The 26,770-nt window shown below is 39.5% G+C and overlaps 1 protein-coding gene across 1 annotated transcript in view; it reads right to left on the bottom strand.

The window, feature by feature from the left end:
- Positions 1-3,353: 3,353 nt before the first annotated feature.
- The window catches only part of FBXL18 (F-box and leucine rich repeat protein 18), an 83,556-nt gene continuing 60,139 nt past the window's right edge, over positions 3,354-26,770 (bottom strand). Inside the window, exon 5 of the mRNA XM_069084747.1 lies at positions 3,354-16,688. Coding sequence (XP_068940848.1) covers positions 16,532-16,688 — 157 coding nt within the window. The 3' untranslated portion in view covers positions 3,354-16,531. The remainder of the gene's footprint in view (positions 16,689-26,770) is intronic.

The following is a 26,770-nucleotide window of genomic DNA, read 5'->3' as shown; positions in this document are numbered from 1 at the left end:
TAGAGCCTTTTGATTAGTTATGATTCAGACACTCCCCCCCCCCTTAATGCTTTCACCATTTTGCCATATTTCACGGTTATTTCTTAGACTTGGCTCCCCTCTCCCTCACTCTTATCTGTCATCGTAATGATCGAGTCATAAATGTGTCTCTGAAGTAAGGGCTGCTGTAATTTCTCTCAACTACACAAATTCCCATCTAATATCACCCGGCTGTCACATTCAGCTTTAGTAGTGAGAATGGTCAGCTCCTTCCTATATTGGAAAGGACACTTGCTGAAGTACTGTATTAATGAATAGATTTTTTTTTTTAATCTCAGCTCTGTCCCTTCTTAGTTCTTGGTTAAAAGTAGGAAAATCATGGGGTGATTCTGTTTATATGGTAGTCTTGGACCTATAGAGATTAACTGGTTTAGAATATATCCAATTTCCTGTCTTCAGCTCCTTCTCTTCCCTTCTTTCCCTACCAGGGGCCTCCCAACCTGGAGAACACATACCCCCAGGGAGTACAAGAGACTTCTTCTCTAAGAGTATGGGGAATATCTAGTAAGTAATGTTTTTTTTTTGAAATTAAACTTTTTTTTTTTGAAATTAAACTTAATCTCTTAATCTTATTTCTAATGTATATATGGATAAACTCTGGAATTTATTTACTTTTTCATATTAAATAGGGAATACGGGAAGGGTTCCTGAAAGCTAAGGGGTACAGGGACAGAAAAACATTGGGAATTCCTAGTCTAGGCTTTTTTCCTCAGAGATTCCATCACCTTGTAGAGGCTGAGCTATCATTTCTAAGTAGAGGACTCCCAAACCTACATGGTCAACCCTGACCTCTCCTGCAAGCTCCCACCCCCCATTTCTATTAAATATCTCTATCTCTAAGTTCATTTGGTACCCTAAATTCAACTTATTCAAAACTACATTTCCCTAAAATGTATTAATATAGGTAAAATACTTGACAAATCCTAAAGTGCTTTGTTACCTATTATTGTTAATAATAATACACACCTACACTCCTTCTAGGCTCCTAATTATCCAGCCTTGAAACTTGGGGGTTCCTTTTTGACTCCTCCACATCCCTTGACCCAGATTTGGTCATCACAAGGTACTGCCTCTACCTCTCCCCTCCACTTTTTCCTTTTCCATCCCTATTGCCAGCACTCGAGTTGAAGCCCCCATCACAACTTGCCTAGACTGATGTAGTAGTATCCTAACCAATCTCTCCATCTTTTCCCAAGTCACTCCTGCAGGATTAATCTTCCTAATGCACAGCTCTGATGACATCACTCAACTGCTCAAAATCTTTCAATAGCTCCCCTGAAGCCTAGTGAACAACACCTAAACTCCCCAGCTAACCATTCAAGACCCTCTGTTATCTAAACCCTCCCTCACATGCCAAGCCTTTTACAATTCTACAGAACACCAGCAGTTAGGTGGCCGGCGGTGGACAGAGTGCTAGACTCCAAGTCAGGAAGACCTGAGCTCAAATCCTGCCTCGGGCATTTAATAGCGGTGTGACTGAAAGCAAGTCACTTCCTCATCCTTCAAGCACCTACCTCCCAAAGTTGTTGGATCAAAAGAAGTGACACATCCCAACACCAAAGCACTTCGTAAACCTTGAGAGCGTTACATAAATGCTAGCTGCTGCCATCACTACTGCTGTTATTATTATTGCTTTGTTTTTTGGGAGGCAATCAGGGTTAAATGACTTGCCCAGGGTCACACAGCTAGTAAGTGTCTGAGGTCACATCTGAACTCAGGTCCTCCTGACTCCAGGATCAGTACTCTATCCACTTCACCACCCTGCTGCCCCTACTATTATAACTGCACTTGGAGTCAAGACCTGGGTTCAAATTCTGTGTGTTTGCTCCTTCATCATTTAACCTCCCTTGGGGTCTTTGTTTTCTCTTCTATAAGATGAGGACAACATCTTATAGACCTTTCCTTGAAAAATTATTGTGAGGCTTAAATGAGTTACAGAGAGCATTCTGCACACATTAAAAGACTATAGGGGCAGCTAGGTGGCACAGTGAATAGAGAACCCGCCCTGGAGTCAGGAGGATCCGAGTTCAAATGTGGCCTCAGACATTTGATCCTTACTAGCTGTGTGACCTTGGACAAGTCACTTAACCCCAAATGCCCTGCCTTACCCCTCTGCAAAAAAAAAAAAAGACTATTCAAATATCAGTTATGACATACTCTTCTACAATCCAGCCAAACCTGACTACTCACTATTTCCCAAATACGTTCTATAGTTTCCTGCTTCTGGGAAGCAAGAAAACTTTCTGGAGAAACTTTCTTTCTGTTGTTCCTCAGTCCTAGAATGCCTTTTTCCTTCTTTATCATTGCTTGTTGAAATCCTACTGATCCTGCAAGGCCCAGCTCAAAACTCCTCTAAATCCTTCCCAGATCTCCCTGGCCAGAAATGGTCTGTTCTCCTTCAGAATTCTCAAACCTCTTTCCCTATACCTCCCTCATGCCATTCTACTGCTCTGCATAATAGTTATTTATGTAGGTCTTAAATTCCTTAAGGGCAGGGGTTATGAAGTTCATTACCATAGCTCCCTCAGTAGCTACAACAGCAGGGGCTTTGTAGATAGGTTCTTGATGTTTGTGCAATCAAATATCATGATAATCTGCTCTGGGGAGACTGAACTCAGAGTACTGTGTTCACTTCTGAGTGTGATTTTCTAAAATAAAAACTGATGGGCTGGATGGTGACTGGGATGGTGACAATGAATTCAGTCCACAAACCAGGAAGAAAGACTGAAAGAACTGGGGATGTTTAGGTTATGGAGAAGACTGAGGGGTAACATGATAGCCATCAACAAGTATATAAAGGACTGTCACTTGGGAGAAGGCTTAGATTTGACATACTTGGGTCCCAAATGCCAGAGCTAGGAGCAGTGGATCTAAGTTATATAGAAAGGTTTTGGATCCATAGAAGAAAAAAATCCTAATAACTGGTTCTGTCCAAAAGTGGAATGGGTTGTCTCAGGAGATGGTGCCCCCTCATGGGAGGTTTTCAAATTGGGGTTGGATGAGCACCTTCTGGGGATGTAGAAATTCTTCGTCAGGTACAGGTTAAACTCTATAGCTACCAAATTCCCTTCTAACTCCAAGATTCTGCGATTCTGTGAACCAGGTGAATAGAGGAAAGCCTCCATACAAGAGGTCATTGTTTGGCATGGTCTATTTGTAAAAGTGGATCATGAGATCTTGTTCAGCCCCTGAAGGCATATACAATGGAGTTGGAATTTCAACAAGTCTTCTATGGATGATAATTGATTTATACCCACAAGGTTTCATTTGAACACCAACAATCCTCTGTCAGAAATGGGGCAAAAGACACAAGGTAACCTTTTTAAAATCCATTTCACTTTATTTGAAATCTTTTACATGCCACAAATTTACATGAAAATAGCACATTCAATATGTGGTTTGATACTATGAACACAAAGATCCAGTTGCAAAATACAAGTGTAAAACCAAGTGCACAGATGGAGTCATTAAAATTGAGGAATTTGTCACTCACTTGTAAACAGGTTCTGTTTCCTGCTGTTAATAATATAGCACCTTATCACATGATAAACCCGGACTCTTTGAGCCTCCTTAAATTGTAACACTGTTGACTTCGTAAGTCTCTTCTTAAATCACCCTATGATGAACGGATACAATTTTTTTTAAGTCACACACACAAAGGGACAGTGATAAATCAAGCGACCAGTTTCACTCCACTTAATCAAGACTATTGACAATCATTGTACAAGAATTACAAGCCTGACATGATCACGTATGCATGGGGGCAGGTACCCGAGACTGACTACACAGGTGAATATTCTCACAGTCACCGAGGCTTTTGTGCCTCATTAGAATTTTGGTAAAAAGATATTCCTCAGCCCCCCTCCCCTCCCTTCAGCATTAAGTGGGGCTGCAGCTTCCACTTCAAAGGACAAACTTCAAAAACTGATCTTATGTCCTAATGGCATTGCACTACATTACTTAATTGTCATACAGCTAATTAGCAATGCCTAGTTTAACAATGATTCTCGGTACACTGATGAAATTCGCAGCAGTGGGACTGCAGGGGGAAAAAAATAAGGTGCCTTGACCTCATGATAACAACATAAAATTCTACACCAGTGGCTTTTTTTTAAGAGCCTGAAAAAGTATGATAATTAGCCTAAATTGATCTCCCTCTGTCAGATGTACACTTTTCATATTTCCATTCATGTCTAATATTCTGCAGGTCTCAGTTCTAATTCTCTTTCTTCAATGAGATCAATGACTGGTACAAGTGTCTCTCCCTAAGACCCTCCTCATCTCCACCCTTTTACTGTCAATAAAAAAAGTGGGGGGGAATAGGGGTGTCAAGAGGTCGATGCCATTGAAAACAATGGATATCGACTTTTCCATTTATTTCAACAGCAGAAAGGTCAATGTCTCCCTTGCTTCATGTTTTATGGCTGAAATGGCCAGGATCCTGCTGCTAACAGCAACAATGTTAATCATCTTGCCTCATCCATTAACTTTTTTTATTATTATTTCCAGCAATTTTCAAATCCTAAAAGCAGCAAGTGAGAATGGGGACAGGAAGGAGAGGAAGGCTACCTTCATGACTTAATGGAAGAAATAAGGATTTTCCATTTTGAGTTTCCCCACCTCTAAAAGGGCTAAACCACCCCCACCCCAGTTTTCTCTCTCCTCCTCCCCCCTCAAATAAAGCCCCAGGCAGTGTCCCCTTTCCTATTAATCATTCCTTCTCTGACCACATCCTTATTGGTTTCTATGGAAATCATCTGCTTGTGTATCTAATCAAATAAGAAGTGTTTAGCTGACAGATCATGGAACCAAGATGTTCGCTTCTCTTCAATACCCATCCTTAAACACATTTATTTTAAAACTTGCTCTTCTCTGGATAGTCTCAGTCATGGGTGGTATTGGTCTCTCAGTTTACAACAAAATCACTTTAAAGCAAATTCAACAATCTTATATCAAATTCACACTCGTGCGTGTGTGTGCGCACGTGCGCATGCACACACACACACACAGAGGTTTTCACTTTGAACAAAGCTCTGCTCCCAAGCATCCTCTCTGAAAACTGCCTTGGCACTCACTGTGGCAGCTTCTTACCCTTTACACCCCAGGGATCACCTTTTCTCAGTCATTTACCCTGTGAACTGGCAGCTGCAGGGCATCTCACTGCCAACAGCAAGACACAAGTCCCAGCATGAAGCAGTTAAAGGAGATTGACGATTTGAAAAATCAGCACTGCAAGGCTAGACCAAGATTTTTTTTTTTAAAGGGGAACTGAATTTGTTACAGGTCACATTTCTATCTTGTAAGGAACCTGAGCCGTACAGCATGGGGCCAATGCTTTTTCCTCACCATCCTTTAAGATTACAAGATGCTGATCTGAATTCTGTGGCTAAGAGTGAGGAGACACCAATTTAGATCAGGTTTCCAAGGTTCTTTACAAGTCACTACTGAGATGGATCCCAAATGAAAGCTATGAAACAAAGAACTTGAATCAGGACCTGCCCTTAGCACTTTAGTTCCCCACTGGGGTGCTCCGGCATGACTAAGGGCATCTAAATGTGGAGGAACCAAAAACACATCTATTGCCTCTCAACTCCTTATTTTAGTTTTAAAAAGGGACGTGGACAGTCATGCCACCAAATCAAAATGCTTTAGCTTTTAAAAAAAGAAAAATTAAGGATCATAGATTTAGACCTGGAAGGGACTTTACACTAGAATCCCTTTAAAGTAGGAACTACTTTACAGTAGAAAGTAGTCGAATGCCCTCATTTTACACTTAAGGGAAATAAGGCCCAGAGGGCTTAAGTAAGCTGTCTAAGGGCACAGGGGTAGAAAGTGGCAGAGCCAGGATTCAAGTCCGCTGGCTCCAAATCAAACACTCTTTCCATGGCACCATGCTGGTTCCCATGGAATGCGAAGAATATTTAATCAAGCTTCTCCGAGCCTGAACGTAAAATTAATCAAATTTAGAAACCTCCTTCCCCCTTCTCTCACATAGAGTGGGAAGCTGAGGGTCCTTAAATGCACAAACTTTCTTTGGCTGAAACTTCCATGTCACACAGCCTGAGGCAGCCAGGACCCAGGTGCTCAGTGATGAGCAGTGTGCTGCTCAGAAGGAAAAGCTGGAGATGCCACAATGACACAGAAACTTTGGGTAACAAGTAGAGGAATTAAAAGGAGATCCTCTTTTTGAAGTAAGAGGTAGCAAATAGATCTTAAAAGAAGGGGGTAGGGGGAAGTATGCTCCAATCCATTTCACCTCCACCCCACTCCCCAGCACCCCCATAATAATAAAAGAAAAACACACACACACACAATAAAACTCATTTTGGAGCTTTAATGCTGACCAGGCTCTAAGTCCCATGCTTTTCTCAGCTCAGAACATATGGTACTATGCTTAATAGCCCAGCTCTGCCAATTGGGGACTATTAGGGTGGGTTCTTTTCCCAGTGTAAATGCTGCAGAATATAAATTGTAATTAACACCGGTGCCAAAATAGCACTTAGAGAAAATAAGCACATTATTAACATCTGGTGAATCCTGTCTCGAGTGCAGAAGCAGCGGAAATTCTCACTCTAAGTAAAAGGATTGTTGCAGGGACACTAAAAATATCAGGTCTACAGTTTTGGTGTCTCTTTTCACAGCAATTTTCATTTCCATTCACTACTGATACCCTCTCTCTGCCTGGGGGCTGCCCTTTTCCCAGTCCTGTTTATTAGTATAAATTATGTTACTGTTTAAAATTGCTTGCTCATGAGAATAGAATAGCTAGGCCCCAGTCATAAAGATACAATCATATCCCTCTAATAAATTCCTAGGGAAGGCATAATCCTCTGGTTTTAGTACAAGCAGCAACCTTCTGATTAAAAGAAAAGAAAAAAATCATCACTTTAAGAGTCTGCAACACTCAAAAAGGACTATGTGTAAGCGGGACTAACCTGTGAAAGAACCAATTCTTGGGGGCGACAAGCTTGCATGTTTAACAGGTTTCACCTGCCTATTCTTTGGCAGCTGGATCTTCCAGGAGGGAAAAAACAGGAGCAGCAATTTTCCTCACGATTCATGTCCACTGGGCCAGAACTAACTCTATGATGGTAAAGGAAAAAGCCTCACTTTGGATATGAAGGGGTCAGCATTGCAGCATTCCTACAGTACACTCCCTCCCCCATGTTCTCCCTTTCAATCAGACTGCTGCTAGATTTGGAGGGGGGAAAAAAAAAATCAAGGCCAGGAATTCAGATCGCCATTCCTTTCACGGCCTAGACCTTGTTCCCCAGAGCTCCGATCAACCTTATTCCACTGTTCTTTAAAGGATATGGAAGGACTAGAGAGGCATCATCTGCAGGAAAAAAGCAAGTTTAATGTATCACCTTTGCAAAAGAAGTACAGTTGATTTTTTTCAGGGACGGAAAGGAGATGACTGACAAAACCAGCAGCACCATGTTCAGGGGCTTTGGGAAGAGCTAAGGAGCAAAAATGATGGCAGAAAACTCCTAATTCTGATATACTTCTCTCTCCATAAGATGAAAGCTGGAAACGGAGTTTTGTCCGTGCTGGACATAAATAGTCCTATTACGATAGGGGGCATCTACTTCACACTAACAGGACATAATCACAAATTCCCTTAAAAGTGACATCTTTAAAATGTCTTCCTCTTCTCCAAACAAGGTGCACAGTCAGGAAGAGGATGCGAATAGCAAGGTTTCTCCAGGGCCATTCCTCCTGGGGAAAGGAGTAAACTACTGAAAAATATTTGCCTATTTAAGAAATGGAGGGAGAAATGATTAATGTCACATGAAATGATCAGTTATCCTGGTTCTTTATAGCAAGGTGAAGTGCAGGACAAAAACAGCATAGAACAGTGCTTGTGTTATTTAAGAGGCAAATCACTTTGGAAAATCAAAGAAGGGACTATTGCAGAGGTTGTTTAAATGTACTCAGATTTGTATGGTCATAAATCAGACCATACACACAAAGATGTGTACACGTGGCACAGATAAGGCTGGGCCACAGTATAATTATATAGTGAATGACAAAGACAGGACAAACAAGTCTGACAGCCTTGATCCAAAAAGGAAAGAAAAAAAAAGAGAAGCTGAAAGCTTGCAGGAGATGTAGGTAAGGTTAGGCAGGTCACTCCCTCCTCCTGGGCCCTTCAAAAAACAATGTACACCACCCAACTGGATGCCATTCTGAGAAGTAAACCTATAGAGAGCACTTTAAGCCATGACACTACTGAGATGAGAATACGGACTGGATGAAGGTGAGACGACACATCTGGAAGTTCTGAATTCCCTCAGGAAGCCCTTTGGGAATACTGCACCAAACAGATGTGTAACAGATCCAGGGGCACTGAAGAGGTCATATGCCTAAAAGACTCAAATCAAAAGCATTTCTATTCACCAGTGAGTGGTGCAGACAACAAGGAAATTATGTCCACAAGCCACCAAGACTGTTAAGGAAGGGAGACCTCACCCCTGCACAACCTGACAGATTTAGTCCTTTATAGTTCAGTAAGAGGTGGTTGTTAACTTTTGGAACAGCCGTGTTTATTTCAAAAGCACAAAATAAATAAGGCAATATGAAAAGGTTAACCAGGCCACTAGTAAGAGCCTAAAATGCTTTCTAGGTTTCAATACTTTGTTATTCTATTGTAATTAAATATACATGCACACAGTATATTTTTCAAAATACTCTCTGAAATTTCTAAAAATTATCCAGTGTAAGTTCTTATGTGTAAATTCATACTGTTTGGGTGAGAAGACAAGGCTGCTTCATGTGAAAGGCAGCCATTATCCTGTGGGTTAAATCAACACAGGGTTTAGAAGGATCTGGTCTATTTCCACAGCTCTGTATAGAGTTACTCAGAATAATCGGGAGTGACCCTTCACCTTATTTAACTGACATGTGACAATAAAAATATTTGATACATAATTGAATTAAAATATTTGTTTCAACTGCACAAATTAAAACTTGGAGCCTCATAAGTTAAAAAGCTCTATTTAAGAAATCAAGTTTGTTATAGACATCAGCTATAACTAGCAAGTTAGAAGAGTAGTAATAAAACAAGAAGTAATTGAGGATTTGCATAACAGTAACTGAAAAATGACTCACTGAAAAATGTGCAGCATCTGTGATCGGAGTGGGTTTGGATATCCAGTGAGTTTTGTGAACACTGGTATTTCTTAGGAAATGTTATATTTTTATGGAAACTGAAGTCAGATTGTAGGCTGCAATAATCTTTTCAGTTCTAGGATTTCCTTTCATATTCTTTAAGAGCTAATTGATAGCTATTTTGGGTTTGCAAGTTCATTTTGAATTTTAGAAAACTGGGATATGTGAGAATTAAGGGACAGGGATTTCCCTTCACACTGGACATGAAATCTGAGGCCCATGACTTTGGAGGTGACATGTGGGGAGCACCTCTTACATCATTTCCAAGAGAACATTAGCAAGGTCAAAGCTGCTGGAGAAGGAACTGAGGATCTGGTCACGTGTGTAATGGCTCTTTAGAGTTGAGATGCCCATTTGGAGGAGCATATACAGAAAACTTTAATATGGAGAATTCTGACAAGGAAAGAGAATTGGAGAATCAAAGGAACAAGAGAAAATGCATTGCCTGCTATTCCCCATAGGACATCATGACTGGAAAACATGTTTGGAGTTTTTTGTTGTTATTGTTTTTAAATCAGTCTTACAATTGGTCCTCATGGTGCAGGCTCAGAATGAGGTATGAGTGCCTCACAGTGAAAGGCAACAGTGTCTTTTCTCTATGGATTTTAGTCTTTTCATTATTAGGCAATTCCTTTCCACTTCATGTTCTGATTGGTGGGAAGAAAGCATTTTGATAGGGTAGACACAATGATCTGGTATCATCTACCCACTAAAGGCATTGCAAACTGTCCTTGGCAACATTGTAGTTTTCTATGGTCAGTTCATTACCTTCTAGTAATTTGAGATGAAGAACATAATTCACAACTCTCACCTACCTCCAGCCAAAAAGATGAGTTCTGAAGAAGGGGGCAGCTATGAGTCATGTCTGGATTGAGGAGGCAGCTACAGTTAACAAGAGTTATCCTCTCATACCATTTCAAAGCATGCCACAAATTACAATCAACCAATACCAGGGAGGATCCTAGAATTCCAACTGCCTGTAGGCCAGCTAAGGCGTTGTGTTTCAATGGCATCCCTATTTTTAATGCTCTATCTACAGCAAATATATTAAGAGGGTCAAATGTAACAGATGGAGTATTTCCTAATTGGCTAAATTAGATTAGCAGCTGACTGTGTTGCCCATGACTCTTGATTTCTGCAGGCGCCTTCCATTACTCCACTGAACTATTTATTGAAATACCAAAGGAAGTCAGTCATGGCTGACCCTGACCTGATCATCTGTATGGGCCTAAATGGGACTCACCTTGGGAGATTATCTAGCACCGTTACTAACCCATCAATCTTCTTTTGGAGAATAACAGATCCCATCATATACCAGTCAGCACTCCAAAGGGCCTGAAAAGCCCTAAGAACAAACCCCTGAGCTATAAATGTAGTCACCAACCACACCTAGTTGAGTTTCACTGTTGAACCCACTGGCAGGTGCAATCGGAGTGGCTGCCATGATTCTTCTTCATCTGGGCAGAGCTGATGACTGATTCTCTACTTCACCTTTCAGACCTAGGTGATTCTTCCAATACCTACATCCCATGTGACCTGGCTGATGGTGCAACACGAGTTTACTGTTATAGACTCTTTGCATCCCTGTGTTACATGTGCTCTATTCTACATATTAAACATTGCCTATGGATTTGTCAATTCTTGATCTCCCAGGAATTAGCGCTAATTTTTACAGTAGGTTGGATAATAAGACTCACAGACATGATTGACAAATTCAAACTCTACAAAGAAAGAATCATGGCTCAGTTTATGTGTAAGAGTCCATTATCCATTAGTACATCAGCGTGTCTTTCAGCTTGTAAACAAACCCTCTCAGAGTGGACACGGGAAAAATCTTTAATGGTTGTCACTAGCCTCTTCATTTCTGGAGCAAACACTACCTTAAAATCTCCACCAAAGAACACAAAAACACAGTACTCTTTGTCCCAATGGAATAAATTTAAGAAACCTAGGAACTCTACTTATGATCAAGGACAAGGTTAAGGACTAAAAGAAGAGAGAGAACTGGCCTAGAAAAGACAAGTTATGGTCTATGGACAAGGACTTATTTATACTGAAAGAGTGGATTACACTTTGATTTACCCAACTAAATCCTTGTCCCAACCCTCAATTTTTCCCCAACTGGGAAAGGAGGAATAAAGGCAAAGCTGCCTATAATAAGGGGTGGGATGCAAACAACAAACGTCATCAAGAAAGAAGATATTCTGAATTCTCAGGGTTCCTCAAAATGATGAGTATGTGGTCTAAGATTCCTATTCACACTGTGGTTATCTAGCCAACTACACTATCCACCTCCAGCAAAGTATTTGGTTACAGTTCACAGTTGCCATTTATTAATAATATGATGGGACAAGAACCAGATCATAACTTCAGCCAAATTCCAATTTTTAACATCTATTTTAATCACATCCATGCTTCAATCAACAGTAAACCACATGTGTGGACACCCTAGCTTGCTGCTTCTGCTACTGAAAATTCAAAAACCTTAGGTCAGCATGAGCGCCCCCAGCTTCTAAAAACTTCGCTTACAATGCATATTTTAAAACGAGCAAGAGAGAATAAGCCGTCTCCCGGATACCCCCTCAAAATTAGAAAGAGTCTCACTGTCAAATCTAAAGAGACCTCATTGGGTTGTCATTTTCAGTACTTTATGGGTTGTCCTACTGACATTGTCTTATCCAAGCCAAGAATGACTGATTATATCACACACACCCTCTTTTACTACGCCGAATTTAGTCCTATTGTCCACAAAATACATGACAGATATCAAGGATTCAGGGTTCACTCCACCCCTTTGTTATGAAAGGGAATATCAATCCTGGTTTCTGGACATCCTTTGGTGTGACATAGCAGTGAGATGTTGTATAACAAGGCATATAAGAGTCTTTGTAATTAGCATCAGCAGAGATGTCTCTCAATATAGCAATGGATCTCATAAAGGGTGTGGTAGCAAATAAGAGTACTATGAATTTTTTAAGGCCAATGTGTGTGCAGAATAGGAGAGCATTTCCTTAACTGGTCTAGTAAGCTCATTCTGTACGGTGAAGAATCCCATCTTCTTGAGCAAATCTTCAGCAAAACAGCCATTTCAGAGATATTTGGCCCAGGTGCCATATCAGATAACATGTGAAACTGCCATCACTGCAGGAAGGATCTTCAAACACCCCTTGCGGGGCCCAAACTATAAAACTATAAAAAAGTGTTGGGTGCCGGCTTATGTGGAGCTGTCCAAATGTATGTTCCTCTTTACCTGTCCCTTGCTGCATCATGGCACGTTGTATGAACATTATATTTGCTCGAAGTGACCTGGATATGGTATACCTATTAGGGTCAGGGGTACAACAAGTGAGGGCTGCTGGAATGAACAGTCTCTCTATACATTTGAAGCTACCTCCAGGTGCCCATTGTAGGTAGAAGATTGGACTTGGCAGACTGTTCACCAGATTCCAGCCTGTGTTTATCTTTTTCTCATACCTAGCTTTATTATAGCATTTCAAATATGTGGCCAACCTTGAGCAACTCTAGACAGTGACGGTGAGGGCAATTTTTTTTTTCCAGATGATTCATGTAAAGTAGCCACTGATGCTTTGGAACAGACATTGAAATTAGCAACGTTTGCCTACAGATCAAAATGAAGACCTCAAGTGATCTATTATAGCTATTAAGGCTATACAGCATCTTTTAAAATGAGACATTATGCCCAGGATAAAGACTCACTCCATGACGAGGAACTCTAATATGCTATTACACCTGCTTGACAGATTCTCATCAACCTCCCCTAAAAACGATGCACTGGTAATTAATCTTGACTATATGTCGGGCTACAATGCATTCAGGTCTGAAGTGCAATCAGCAGTATGTTTCAGCTTGACCTGATGTACAGAGAAAGGTCATTCTTTCTATCTGGGACATATCTGCTATGCAGCTCACCATCTTCCATCATGCAAGGTTCAATCTTCCAAACCAGAGCCTTTCACTCATTTGTCCTTTCAAAGGCAGACAACGTGTACCACACAGAGCAGAATCTCTCAGGTTCAGTAAGGAAGCAAAACTGTGCTGTTCACTTGCATTCAACCCATGCCCATTTCCACTCATACCTAGCTCCTCAATACGTAGCCGTTTTCTGGCGTCTCTGTAAGAATAGCTGTGAAGAAGAGTTTCATTTTCAGATGATGCTTCTCAACTCATTCCTGGTGCTCTGGAATAAGCACTGAAAATGTTTGCCTACAGATTACCAAGAAGACTTCAGATGACCTCCCACAGTGAAACAGGGAATAAGGTAACTTTCATGATGGCACTAATCTATGTTAGTGTTTATGCCTATCAGGACATATACTGCTGCTAGAGTTGTTTAATTCTGGATGCTATTCCAGACCAAATTCAAAGGTACCTTTACGGCTTCACAGAACTTAAGAAAAACAATAACAAATAAAATGGTGCCCACTAGTACAGACAAGTCTTGGGGTAATAAGTTATATTATGCATCATTAGTTGGCTGGAACTGAAATAGCCCAGGCATCCTGGAACATTCTAGAAGTGGGATGCAAAGAAGCTTTACCTGTGCAAAGAATGAGTTGGTTCTTGGGCTCCCTGAGATAACGAATAAAGTTATCCAAATACTTTCATCTTTTTGAGGATCCAAGTTACTGTGTCCCCAAAGTTACAGCTAGGTAGATGGTGCGAGCTAATAATAAGATGGGATTCAACTTACTACTCCACTTTCTGGAATCTGACTTCAAGAAGAGCCTGGGAGAGCTGTTAAAAGTCCTCTTATACAAAATGCTTCATAAAATACTTAATTGGGCCAATAATGCTCATATGGTAGGGATCAACGTTTCAGATGGGGAAAATGAAGAATCCTAACTTGCCTTGAAATAGTTAATATATGGATTAGATCTCAATCCTTGGGAGGAAGAGGATGTGTACCAGGAAGGAGCACAGGAGAATTAGAAAGCTTATTGGATAAACACTGTAGTCTCTACAATGTGAGTAATAAGAGGAAAAGGTTGGTTTGTCTGGCAGGCTTTTTGAGGGTGGGTCACCAGAGATATTGGCAGATAAATGAAAGGAAGATACAGCTAAGAGAGGAAATGGAAAAAGGGGATCAGGAGCTGGATAAGTAATAAAGTGTCTTGAGCAAGAAAATAAGACTTTAAACAAGATGATGAAGGGCACTGGCAAAGGAATGGTTAAAAGAAAAGCAAACTTCAATCAAAAGTTGAAGGTAAAGCTTGTGAAGTATCAGGCATCCAGTAGTGACTGTCAGCCAGCTATTACAAGGTGAAGTCCAGGCATTACAGAGAAGAGAAACAAGCTCATTTTGATTATGAGCTAGCATTGAAGTAAAAATGGTGACATATCATGTGTTCGACTTAGTGTTGCTACAAAACCAGGCTGAACAAGGAGGAAAGGTTGGGACACCAAGAGAAACAGGCAAAAGAAATCCTCTAAGGGAATGATTCACTTAAGTCCCTGAAGACACAAGTTAGCCAATTCTCCTTGGAGGGAATGCCTAGAAAGTATCATTTGATGGCCCCTGAAAAGGAGGTGGGAGCAAAAACGGGTGAAAACACCCTGCCTGGTGTTAGAAGCTACAAGGATAAGAGAACCTAGACACATACAGAGACCAGACACTGCGAAATCAAGCTGCCGCCATCAGTGCTAGTACCATCACCCCCAAACCTCTCCCCACATTCCAGTGTCTTCTTGGCCTTGAAATCTGCTATCCAGATAGTAGGTCCAGGTATTCTGCTATTGCTTTCCCTGCTCTGCTGTAAAGTATCAGATCCCACACATAAATGCATCACCCCTGAACATCTAGGCAGAGGAGATGCTTCTTCTCGGTCCAGAGGTCTACAACAACCAAATCTTGACTGAAGAACTATCATGTTCCTTTTCTGAGACCAATTTGAAATCAACGCTGGTCTTCTGGAATTCCAGTCCAGGTTCGGCCCTTCTATACATATGCTGAGATTTCTACTATAGAGTACCCTCCAGTGGAAGCAGCAACAAAGGAAGGGCTACCCCAGGGCAGCCAGAGCACCCCTAATTTGATGCTGCCCTGCCAAAGACAAAGTAGCAGCATCTACGTCATGGATTGAGACCTTATTTTTCCTCCAGGAAGCTTTCCTTCATCTGCTGAATCTCCTCTTTAAATACCTGACTCTTGCAGGGACTCTCCCCAGACCACTTGAGGGATGCCACTGCTACTTTTTCGACCAAGCTGCTATGGAAAAAGAGTATGCCCCACCCCCTTTCCACCTTGTCTCAAGGCAGCCTAAAGACTTAAAACTCCTCTTCCCTGGATGGTACCCAGTCCCCAAGCTGCTGGAAAGATAGAGAACACCTCCGTTCATTATCTCAGGTTCAGAGGCTCACATACTCCTGGCAAAAACTGAGCTTCATCCAACATTTCAATAAAGTCACAGGTGGAGATAAGTGGGATACGAGGAAGCCCATCCTGTGAGGTGGCTGAATTTGCTCCTGGGGTCTCTGGAGACAGTCTTTCCTAGCTCCATGACACCAAGTAAAGGAATAAAGCTACTCAATACACGTAGTCTTCAGAAGGTTCAAAAGTAGGGAGGGTCAAGGGCTAACAGTGCAAATGGCTAAATGTGGAGACTATGGCAGTGTCCACAGAAAAGTTTGCTGAAAGAAAGGTTACAGTCACTGGTCTTTGAAACGAGTCAATAGATTACATCACTCATAGAGATGTTATCCTGATATATTTTTTCATGTGCAAGTACACACATGGTACCTCACACCTGGGTACCAAGCACCACATCTATTTTAACTAAATTCGTCCTCCCCTTTTAAGGCCGCCCACTTCACTCTCCTCTTGTAATCCTGTTAACATTTAACTCTCAATATGAATCTCACCAAAGCAACAAGTAGTCACAAAGAAAGTGTCTAAAAGAGAAAAGGTTACAAAAGGTACTGCTAAGCACACACAAAAAAGCCCTAGTGAAACATATTGAGTGGAATGTAGTGGGATGAAGAGGGAATATTTTCTTCCCTTTTACATTACAAACCAAAGTACTGATAGCGACCACAAGGAAACAGCCAAACCACTCCGATGGGGCTTCTCAGCAGAGTGCTGGAGAGCACAAGCAGCAGCAGAATAACCCAATGACAACATTCACGTGCCCATGGAAATGTCCAGTCTCATCTGGCTTTGTGGTGGAATTAGACTGAAGTGATAGCATCCAATAAGGCAGCTGTAAGCTGAAGAAGTTGGTGAAGGATGAGGAGGGTAAAGTTCAGGCTAAAGGAAAATGATTTCACCTGTTGACGCAGACCATCCCATTTCCTGATGGAGCCATCACCACCACAGGTTTGGTGGTTCTTCAGCCACTCTGCTTTTGAACAAGGTAATTTCATCCAGGTGCATCATGGGGACATCTCTGATGACATCAGTCAAGCCCTCGTGGAGCAGGGGGAAAATGACGACATTTAGTGCTGGACGCTCTGCCTGGAAACTAAATAAAAAACAAGTTATTAGCCAGGGAAGGACAATGTGAGCTAGTTTTTAAATATAAAGACAAAGGTGGGGATGATTACAATTGAAGTGATAGGAGAGAATGGAAACTAACTTAGCCAGGCAAGAAGTGAAAGCATTTAAACACCATCTCTGAACTTCCCACCTACAAAGTTTCTCATGGCTCAACCTAAGACCAATGAACTGTTACTGCTATCAGTCTATCAACAAAGCACAAATGATTCATAAATGATGAATTCATAAGCCCCAAATATGCCCTGTCCTTCAAAGCAGGAAGATAAATTGGTATCTAGGAGGATGTGTGGGTGGGGGGAAAGAGGAAGCCAAGTCAGTAAAATCCAATGTGGACATTATCTGTTTCACTTGGATGATAACCCCAAGTTTCTGCCTTTAGATAAAGGCAGAAAAAACACGTGGAACCATACCAGTTCGGCTCCAGTGATAAAAATCCAAGAGAGCCAAGGAGCTGAAAACCAAACTGGCATCCTCAAGGGTCACCACAGGTTCACTATGGAGTAGGCTCAGGCTTTTAGGTCAGCTAAAGAACTACCCATGACTCCTGACTGCATCTATAGATTCAGAATAAATAGGCTGAAATCTGGTGGGAATCTGTAGCCCCTGAGCCAGACAGAAATCAAACAGGAGTAGGGTAGAGGGTCAGGTGGAGAGAAGACAAAGATAACATATACTTAGATGTTCTCTTGCATGGTTTCTGGAAAATGTCAAATTCCAGGACCTAAGTCTAATTTTCTAGACTGTTTAAATGATTGTGTGGATGAATTGGAATCCTATAAACTTCCTTCAAAGTTCAATCATTTTATATTAAGAAAAAGGGAATACACTATAGTTAAAAAAACAAAAAAGGGTAAAAGCATTAACTCTAAGTATGTAAGTTAAAATATAACTATTAGGTGGAAAATATGGAACCATATATAATTCTAAATGAATGAATAGAAAACAGCATTTATTAAGCACCGATTATGTACAAAACACTGTGCTACAGTGTTTGTATTTTTGGATACAAAATGTAAAGACAGACAGCACCTGCCCTCAAGGTATCCATATGCTAATGGGGAGACAGGTCACATAGGTTTCAGCAGCAAGTGAGATGAAAGGGGACCATGGGCCTTAGAATGTAGAAGCAAGGCAGATGCTAATGGCTCTTCTAATGTCATTCCCATGGATAAATCCTATCAGTTCCTGAGGCTGAAGCACCTGACACTGTCGAGGATTTCCGTGGCCAGAACTCTCCTTTCTGGGTCACAGTGGCTGTGCCAGCCACAGGAGTAATCACCAGGTTACAGCTCCATAGAGGCTGCCTTCCAGGACGATGACCAGGAGAGAGGGTGGAAAGCTTTGTTATTTCAAACGCTAGTTTCAGGGTCCTGGTCTGAGGGAAGATGGCAGTCAGGGTGGCGGTGGTATGCTGATCTGCCTGGCACACAGTGTAGTCTCCTGTCTCTCCCTCAAATGCCTGCCCTGTGGCTGGCAGCTGGCTGGGAGTGGATGGAGAGCTGACCCCTTACCCATCAATTAATTTTAAGGATCTGAAAAACTTATGAAAGTAGAACAGTTTCTCCCCACCCCCCCATCCCACCCCCAAGTATTAACAGTCACTGGATTGTATCAAATGGTTAACTTTGTTTAAATCTCCCTCTTACCCCTCCCCTCCCAGCAGCTACTTCCTCATTCTACCAGGACTCTTCAGTTTCCTTTTCAGACTTACTTCTGGTGAACCATTCCACTGTTTCTCTGCCATTTAAAGAATAAATACAACAGATCTTGAGAGAGACTGTGAGCAGAGAGATGGTAAAGGAACTTAAAAAAGCAGGGAGGTGAAGGGAAAATGACATCACGTCTTCTTAAAAGGTCTCATTTCCCCCTGGACTGCACCATGTTGTGTGCTTTATTTGGCAGGATAATGGAGCTGAGCATTAAATCAGGAGGCCGGAGGACTCGGTTCTGGTTCTCATTCTACCTAGCTTCCTGATCTCATGAATAAAATGAGGATCCTGGCCTAAATGACTGGCCCCTTCTAAACTCTTAAAATTCTAAGACTATACGACGTTTGAGCAGCTATGGTTTAAACTGGCTAAAATATCCAAATGCAGAATTGATAAAACAAAGTTAATCTCCAGATGGAAGATTACTACACATTACCGAAGGAGTCAAGAAAATAATTCTGTATCTGTTGGCTACTGAAAGAAATTCCTATGGGATGGGTTTGTTTATTTTTAAGTATTTCTTATATTACAGGAAAAAAAGGAAATGAGCAAAATATAACCATTTTATTTAGTGGAAAAGCTTTGTTAAAACTAAGACAAACCAACCCTCAAGTTTAGACAGGCTATAAATGACAGACAAATGAAAAGACAATCTTGACTTTTAATTAGAAGAATACAAATAAGAGTTTCAAAACAAGTTATTCAGCAAGATATTACAACTAGCAGAAGCATAAACCCCAAATACCTGATAAAGAGTTGGATTTATGACATATGTAAAGTAAATGCCAGAAAGGCTCTCATAAAACTTGATGTTTTCGTAATAAAAATGCCAACAAAATACCTCCTGAATTTTGTTTTGTACTTCTTAACTAGAAGCTATCTATGTGACTGTGAACCTTGAAGGCTACATACCACAGCAAGTCCATGCCTGTAAATTCCCTTTGTGTAATTTACTTGATTTAAAACAAAATGAGACCCACGTGGTTTACCATTATTCTCAACTGTGTGCGTGCAAAGCCCCTTCTTTTCTGCTGCCTAGATCTGCACATTTCCGAACGGCTTTTAATGAGCTGCTGTCATAATGTTAAATTGGGATTAGCATTTTACCAAAAGCAAAGAATGTGGCTGCAGATGCTGTGTGTATGTTCCTTCAATCTTCCCCCTAAAGGCAATTCCATTCTACATACAGCTGTCCAGGTGGGCCTGAGTATTTTTTCGATGTTTTTCCCTTACTTTTAAGTGATCAGCACTTAAAAAACAAACACAAAAGGCAAAAAAAAAAAAAAAACCCAAACCTCAAAACAAACGATTCTGAACTGATTACTTCATTTCATGCCTGGATTAACTTCAAATTTGGTTAGACTTCTTAGCCAGTGTTAAAGCATACAATTTATGAGAAAAATTAGGGAAAAAAATAACATAGAACCAAGTAGAGGTCAGAAGGCCCAAAAATAGCAGCATGAATCTAATATCTCTTCTGGAAAAGTTCAGTTTGTGAAAGGGAGAAAACGAAAAAAGAAAATGGAGAAGGGAGCAGGGAGGTAGGAAAGGCACTTTGGAGAAAGAAAACATCCTTTATTTGTTTCATGATCAGCAGCCAGACTAGGCTCAGGATGAACCAAAAGGACTCTGACCCTTTGGTATTACCTCCTGGACCAAGGACAACCAGTATTGGAAACACAACAAAAAGTCAAGGAGAACTCCTCCTAACTCCAGAGACTGGCTGTCTTTTATAGCCGCTGCCCTGGAATTCCAAAACAAGAACAAAAGTCAAGCCAAAGTCAGTCCAGTGCACTTATATGTAGTCTGGTCAAAATGGAAATTCTTTTCAATTAATCTGTTTCCAGAATAAACCCACTTCAAAATACATTACCAAGCAGTGTTAGACCTTGGCTAGTCTCTTTCACATTCACAAACAGATGTGCCAAGACTAAACAATAATAAAACTTGAACTTGTAATACTGTACTACAGTAACTCCTCAATTATCCACAACTCTGACATTTAAGAAACCTCTCCTTTCTAGAACATAGATGAGAACCAGAAAAGCAGATGTCTTTAAGTGGCCAAAAGAGATATAATAAAGTCATGTACATTATCAAGATCATATAACAGAAGATCTCAAGTTTTCACTCAAAGCCTGTTTATTTTTATTTTTATGAAAAATTCTATCAAGTTTGGTAATTTACTTTCTAAGCCCATAGCAAATTAGATATAGCAGTAAGAAACGGTGAGAGGAGCTGCTAGAGGGTGACAAACTAACAAAGGGAAGAAGCAGGGAGCAACAAGAAAACTAGAAAAAGCAGACACAAGAAATAAAAAAACCATCTCATTCTGGTCATTTAACACAAAACTCACTGCACAAAAAAGAGTGAGGCCACCATTATCTTCAATGTATTCATTTCTACCAAAAGATAATCATACTAATGACACAGAGTAAAAAAAAAAATGGTTAATCTATGGTTAGTTATACTCTGTTTAAGAAGGCAGTGAAATAAATGATACATTTTATAAGATCTATATCCAAAAAAGTTAACCCTCACAAGGGACAATAGATGTGGAATGCAAATATAATGTCAGACACTGCCAAACTGATGAAAGTTTCACTGAGTTGCAATTTTTTCCCCACTTTTTTTTTGATCTTGCAAAGAAGGGATGGCTTGCTAGGGAGGCTAGAAAGGCCAGAGAGATAACCTGAAATTAATGTGATACAAAAACAAAAGATTATCAATGAAAAACATAACAAACTTTCTCATTTCTTCAGAGATTCAAATAGCCAAAGTTTTACAAGCATTGTTTTAGAAGATCCTAGATGTCAATTACAAAGAGGTAATCAGTAAAAGAAGAATTGAAAACTCTAAGTGGCACAAAAACTACAAATGTTCCAAACCATTTATAGTGAGAGAAATTAAAATTTAAACAATTCTGAGGTTTCATCTCACACCATGCAAAGTCGCCCAGATGACAAAAAAAAAAATCAATGAGAACGTCAGAGGGGCTGTGTTAAGGAGGCATATAAATACATGGCTGCTGAGGCTGAGAAAGGGATTCAACTGTTCTGTATTTCAATGTAGAATTATGCAAGGAAAGAGACTAAACTATCCTCACCTTCTATGATCCCTCTATACCCCAAGGAAGTCAGTCAGAAACATAAGTCCAAGAGATATCAAAATACTCTTAATGGCAACTGGAAACAACAAGATGCCCACTGTGTGTAGGATGGCTTAACAAACTGTAGTACAGTAATGAACTGAAACATGGATGTTATAAGAGACATGAATTAAGAATTAATTCATGAATTAAGAAACTTTATAAAAGTTCAGAAAAACATAGGGACGAGTTTATGAACTGATGCAGAGTAACAATAAACAGAAACTAAAACAACAATATGTACTATGATTACAACCATATCAATGAAAAGGAAGTCAAAACTAATTACCTAAAAACAAACGAAGGTCCCTGAGAACTGGTAATCTAATAATGAAACAGGCCTTCTCCATGCTGTGACAAGGGACTACAAGAAGGGCAGACTATATATGTTGTCAGATTTGGGCACTGTAGCAGATGCTTTTGCTTAATTATTTTCTTTGTCAGAAGGGATGGTTCAATTGGGGGGATTCAGGGGGTGGGGTTTAATAAATTTTAAAAATAAAATTAATAAATGACTATGATGTAAAGAGAAAAGGCAAGGGAGAAAAAAAACTCATGGGGCTGCCAGGAGTCCTCTAGTGTGAGAGAGAGAGAGAGAGAGAGAGAGAGAGAGAGAGAGAGACACACACACACACACACACACAACACACCCTTCCCAATCTCAATAATACTTGATAAGAAGCTGTCTATATATGTGGATGAAAAGAGCAATGGGAACCATTATAGTTTGCATGAACTACACTGGGTTCAATTAACACCAGCAGCCATGACAGTACATAGTTTAGAGGTAAAATTAAAAGGAGGAAAATCTGAAAGGGAATGCTAATCTTAAATTAGGATCTTTTTTTTAATTTTTAGAAATTCACAGCATGCTGTATTATCTTTTGAGAAAGGTTCCAGGTTTTTCTATGTGAAGCAGTAGGGTAAAGGAAGAAATATAAACATGAAACCTCGAGTTAGAAGTCCTGACACACTAACTAAATGTGTTACCTCAGACAAGTCACTTCACCATTTCCACACCACACCACCCTCACACTGCATTCAATGATCTCTAAATATAACTTTTTAGTTCTACTATTTTTATGACTGTCTAGGAAATTCCCTTAAAAGGGGCAGAGAGAAATATGGATTACATTGGTTGACTCAGCAATAGAAAAATGGCTACCTAAAAAAATTTTTTTCATGTATTGGTGGAAAATATTTTGGATTTTTCACCCCTAAATTCTCTTACCCTCAAAAACTGGGGGAAAAGTTAATTGGATACTTCCCAAAAGATGTAAAGAACCACCAACTAAGTTTATGAAATATGTAAAAGCTTGTCATGTACTGTCTCTAAGAAGGAAAAAAAAAGAATAAAATAATGGCACAATCTGAAGTACAGCTCTATGGAATGGAGTAGTAACATTCTTTGAAAAAAAAATTTTTAAGAAGTTGTTCAGCTTGGCTAATATGGAAATATGTTTTGCATGACTTCACATGTATAATTGATATCAAATTGTTTGCCTTCCCAAGGAGGTAGGAGAGAAGGGGGAGAGAGAACTAGAACTCAAAAATTTTTAAAAACTAATTTAAAACAGATTAAAAAAAATTTTTTTAAATACAAAGAAGTTGTTCAGGAAACAATAATAATTAAAGACCTTAAAGTATCCAGGAGTGTAAAGATGAACATACTTGATGAAGATGTCTTCTGGATTCATCTGAGACTGATCATTAACTTAAAACATTCTAAAGTTTGTTTCTTCTGCAATCACCATATCTGAATCAGGGTTCTTTTCTATGATAAATCGAATATTTTTCAGAATCTAAGAGTATTTCTACTTAAAAGCAAAGAAGAGAATGAGGTGGAAGACTTTATAAGAAAGGAGAAGAATACTTCCAGCAGTCAGTTCATGCTGCTGCAAATCTCATCGATCTAAGACTCAAAGGGTAGAAACTTAAAATGTAAGGCTGTTGAGTCATTTGTCTCAACCACAAAGAAAGCAGCTGGTGGGGGACGTGATATTGAAAAAGGTATTCTAAAATACCGTGGAATATGAACATCTTCAGGTCTTTCTTCATAGAACACTGAGTAGTAATACAAAGTCCAATCATCATCTCCAACATTTTAAAGAAATTATGATATGTTTAGAAAAATATCAAATGAATTTCTTTCAATACAAGTAAACTTTCACTTTTCTTGAGTTAATGAAGATGGCAAAAATAATCAAAAAAAGCAGAAAGTGCTGATAGAGCTCAGAAAATAAGGCTTATGAGGTAATATCCCATGTAGTAATACTTATGTTCACCAAGATTTGGGAATTTTCTACCCTACTCATTTAATTGAATACTTGTTGAATGACAGAAGAATTGTGATGTGTTTGACACAGGTAAGGACACTAAGTTCAGGAAAACATAATTTTCTTTATGTTAATTGTTTCTTCTGTTCAAGTTTTTCCTGGCTTCTATTAAACTGACAAAAATAAATAAGAGATGGAAAATTCTCCAGAAGCTCCCTCTATAGCCAAAATTCAATTAGTATTTTGTAATTATCTATATAAGCTCTACTTTTACAGTTAATAGTCAAACATGATAATTTCATACATAAGTCAAGTTATACATGTTCATCTTCATGGTGTAATGGGGGGAAAAACCCTTTATATTTGGAATCAGAACACCTAGATTCAATAAAGTTCTGCCACTTAGTACAAGTTTGACTTTGGGTATGTCACTTAATTTTTCTAGACCTCAGTTTCCTCATCTGTAAAATGAAGTGATTGGACTAGACCTCTGAGGTGCTGACCTGCTCTAAATCTATGATTATTGGGTCATACTTTTCTATGATTAAAACTACTTTAAAGCTAAAAAAAAAGGTATATAAAATTAAATTTCATATTTGGGGTTTTATCTTAAAAAAAAAAAAACATTTCCTCATTCCACCCTCTCCTATCATCACACACACATACAGACAAAGAAAATAGGTTTCTTCTATGTCTTCCAAATTTCCAGAATCTGTACATCTCTTCTTAGAAGGCTGATTAATAATGCCAAATTTTCTCATTTTCTATGTAATTATAAAGAAAGATTTATATCCTAATGACTTGGTGAGATATTAAGCCTACAGGAGACAAGCAGTGGAGAGCGGTTAATTACAAACCACAGATAACAATAAGGTTTTACACCAAGAGGTGGGGAATTTGAGAAGACCTCATTTTCCTAGTGTCTTCTTTTTAGCAGCCCAATGCTCTCAAATTCACATTTTTGTTCCCCGATTCCTTTAGCCCTAACACAGTAGCTCAATTTTTGAAGAGTGGAAAAAGTGATGTCTTCCAGCTATAACTGTACTTGAACTAGTATATGGCTCAGCATCAAAGACAGATGCCAACCCTAAAAAGCACAACAGATGCAACCATAAAAAATACACATACACACACACACACACATAAACACACACACCCCTACCCAAATTCCTTTTACTTTCTGAATGAGCAAGAACTGCAGACAGCACCTGCCTAATAGGGGAAGCAGTATCCACAGCAGACTGATTAAAGCCTACACAATTAAAAAAAAAATTACAGAGTGCTGTGGCAGTCAAGATGCCTTAAATTCATAATGTGCATGCATTGTATTCATCATTCTCTAGCCAAGAATACCAACTATGTCAAGTAACATACCCTGGTCATCTCCAGCTTCAATTACATGTACCCTGTATAACTAACGCATCGCTCAAGATTCCTCTTTCCCCACTGCCCTTACATATTTTTTCCCCTTCGCCCTTAGAATATATTACCCGTTTGCAGAGGTTTCTAGGCAAAAAAAACATTGACAACTTCTAAGATTCTACCCTTCCTTCTGCCTGTCCTTGGGGATCATTTCCACTCTTTCTTCCACCTGTCTTAAATGTGCTGGTGAAATTATTCCCAAGGTGATTCCCTGGGTGAGACAGAATTCTATTTATAGCTACCAATAGTTCATAGGGGTTCTTAGGAAAGGGGAAGAAAGGTAGAAAGGGCACAAAATCAGTTTTGTAGCCTTAAGAAAGTAGATCACTTTCCTTTCATCATCCAGGCCGGAGATACCTTTGGAATCTTAATGCTGAGCAATTCTAGCTCACTCTAGAAGGACTACCTAAAATCAAGAGCAAAAAAAATTCTGAGGCTATTAATTAGCTAACCAATATACATGAGAGTCAACCAGAGGCAATGTCAGCATCTTGAAAAATTCTTGTATCCATATAAGATATAACCATGACTATTAAGTTGGAGTCCTTGAATTCTTAATTTTTTTTTCTGTGCCAGCCAGACTTACATTTACAATAAAATATTTTATTTGTAAAAATGTTGCTTTCTGATCAATAAAGACTGGCTATCATTAAGACATCTGAAGTTGCTTTCAAACTGATTGAACCAAATAGAGAAAATTCATTTTTTTCATCATCAATGACTCCATGGTCTGATACCAAATTACCTTCACAGCCATTAGTAGACAAATTTTTCCAGAAATTAAAATCTGATTATTTTAGTTTTCTTGATGATTCCAGATTTCAATAACATACACTACACTAGGGTGTGTGTGTGTGCGCGTCTGTCTGTCTGTATGTATGTGTGTGACTGACCCTCAAAAGGGAAACTGATTCTGCCTCCATTTTATTCTTTTCTTTTATATGAATTTCCTAATTCATATACCAGAAGCTCTGCAAGATGCAGTAGTTAAATCTGAAGCCTCAGCAAAAAGATCAAAGAAGCAAAAAAGAAAGCAGGAAGAAGAAAGAACATAAAGGAGAGGAAATCTAGATAGTACCAATGGTTTAAAAAACAATGCTACCTGGAATCAGAGTTTTCAAGCTGGAAGGGGCCTTGGTTAACTTTAGCCTTCTTCCCATATTGCAGATGAGGAAAGTGTGGTCAGGTAAGCTAAATAACTGACTGGTCATACAGTTACTTGAGATATAAAACTTACAGACATGAAATGGTATTCATGATGGGTGACCAAATGCTGAACTGATAACAGTGGCAAACCACAATGCAGAAGTAACTTAAGACTATAAAATATCCTTACTTCATTTCTAAAATCCATCCATAATTTATAATTCTAAAACTCTTACATTAACCAGATAGAAAGTAATTGATTCATTCATTTCCCCAACATTCATATTTTTAAAACATTTAAACAGAAGTCAAAAGTATAAATTCCATCTTACAAATGTTCTACAAT

Source organism: Petaurus breviceps, unplaced genomic scaffold, assembly GCF_028583685.1.
Source record: "Petaurus breviceps papuanus isolate PSGF00001 unplaced genomic scaffold, PetGlider_PUasm1.0 175, whole genome shotgun sequence".
NCBI classification, from domain to species: Eukaryota; Metazoa; Chordata; class Mammalia; order Diprotodontia; family Petauridae; genus Petaurus; species Petaurus breviceps.
Note: the sequence above shows the minus strand (reverse complement) of the source record. Positions and strands in the feature narration are given on the sequence as shown.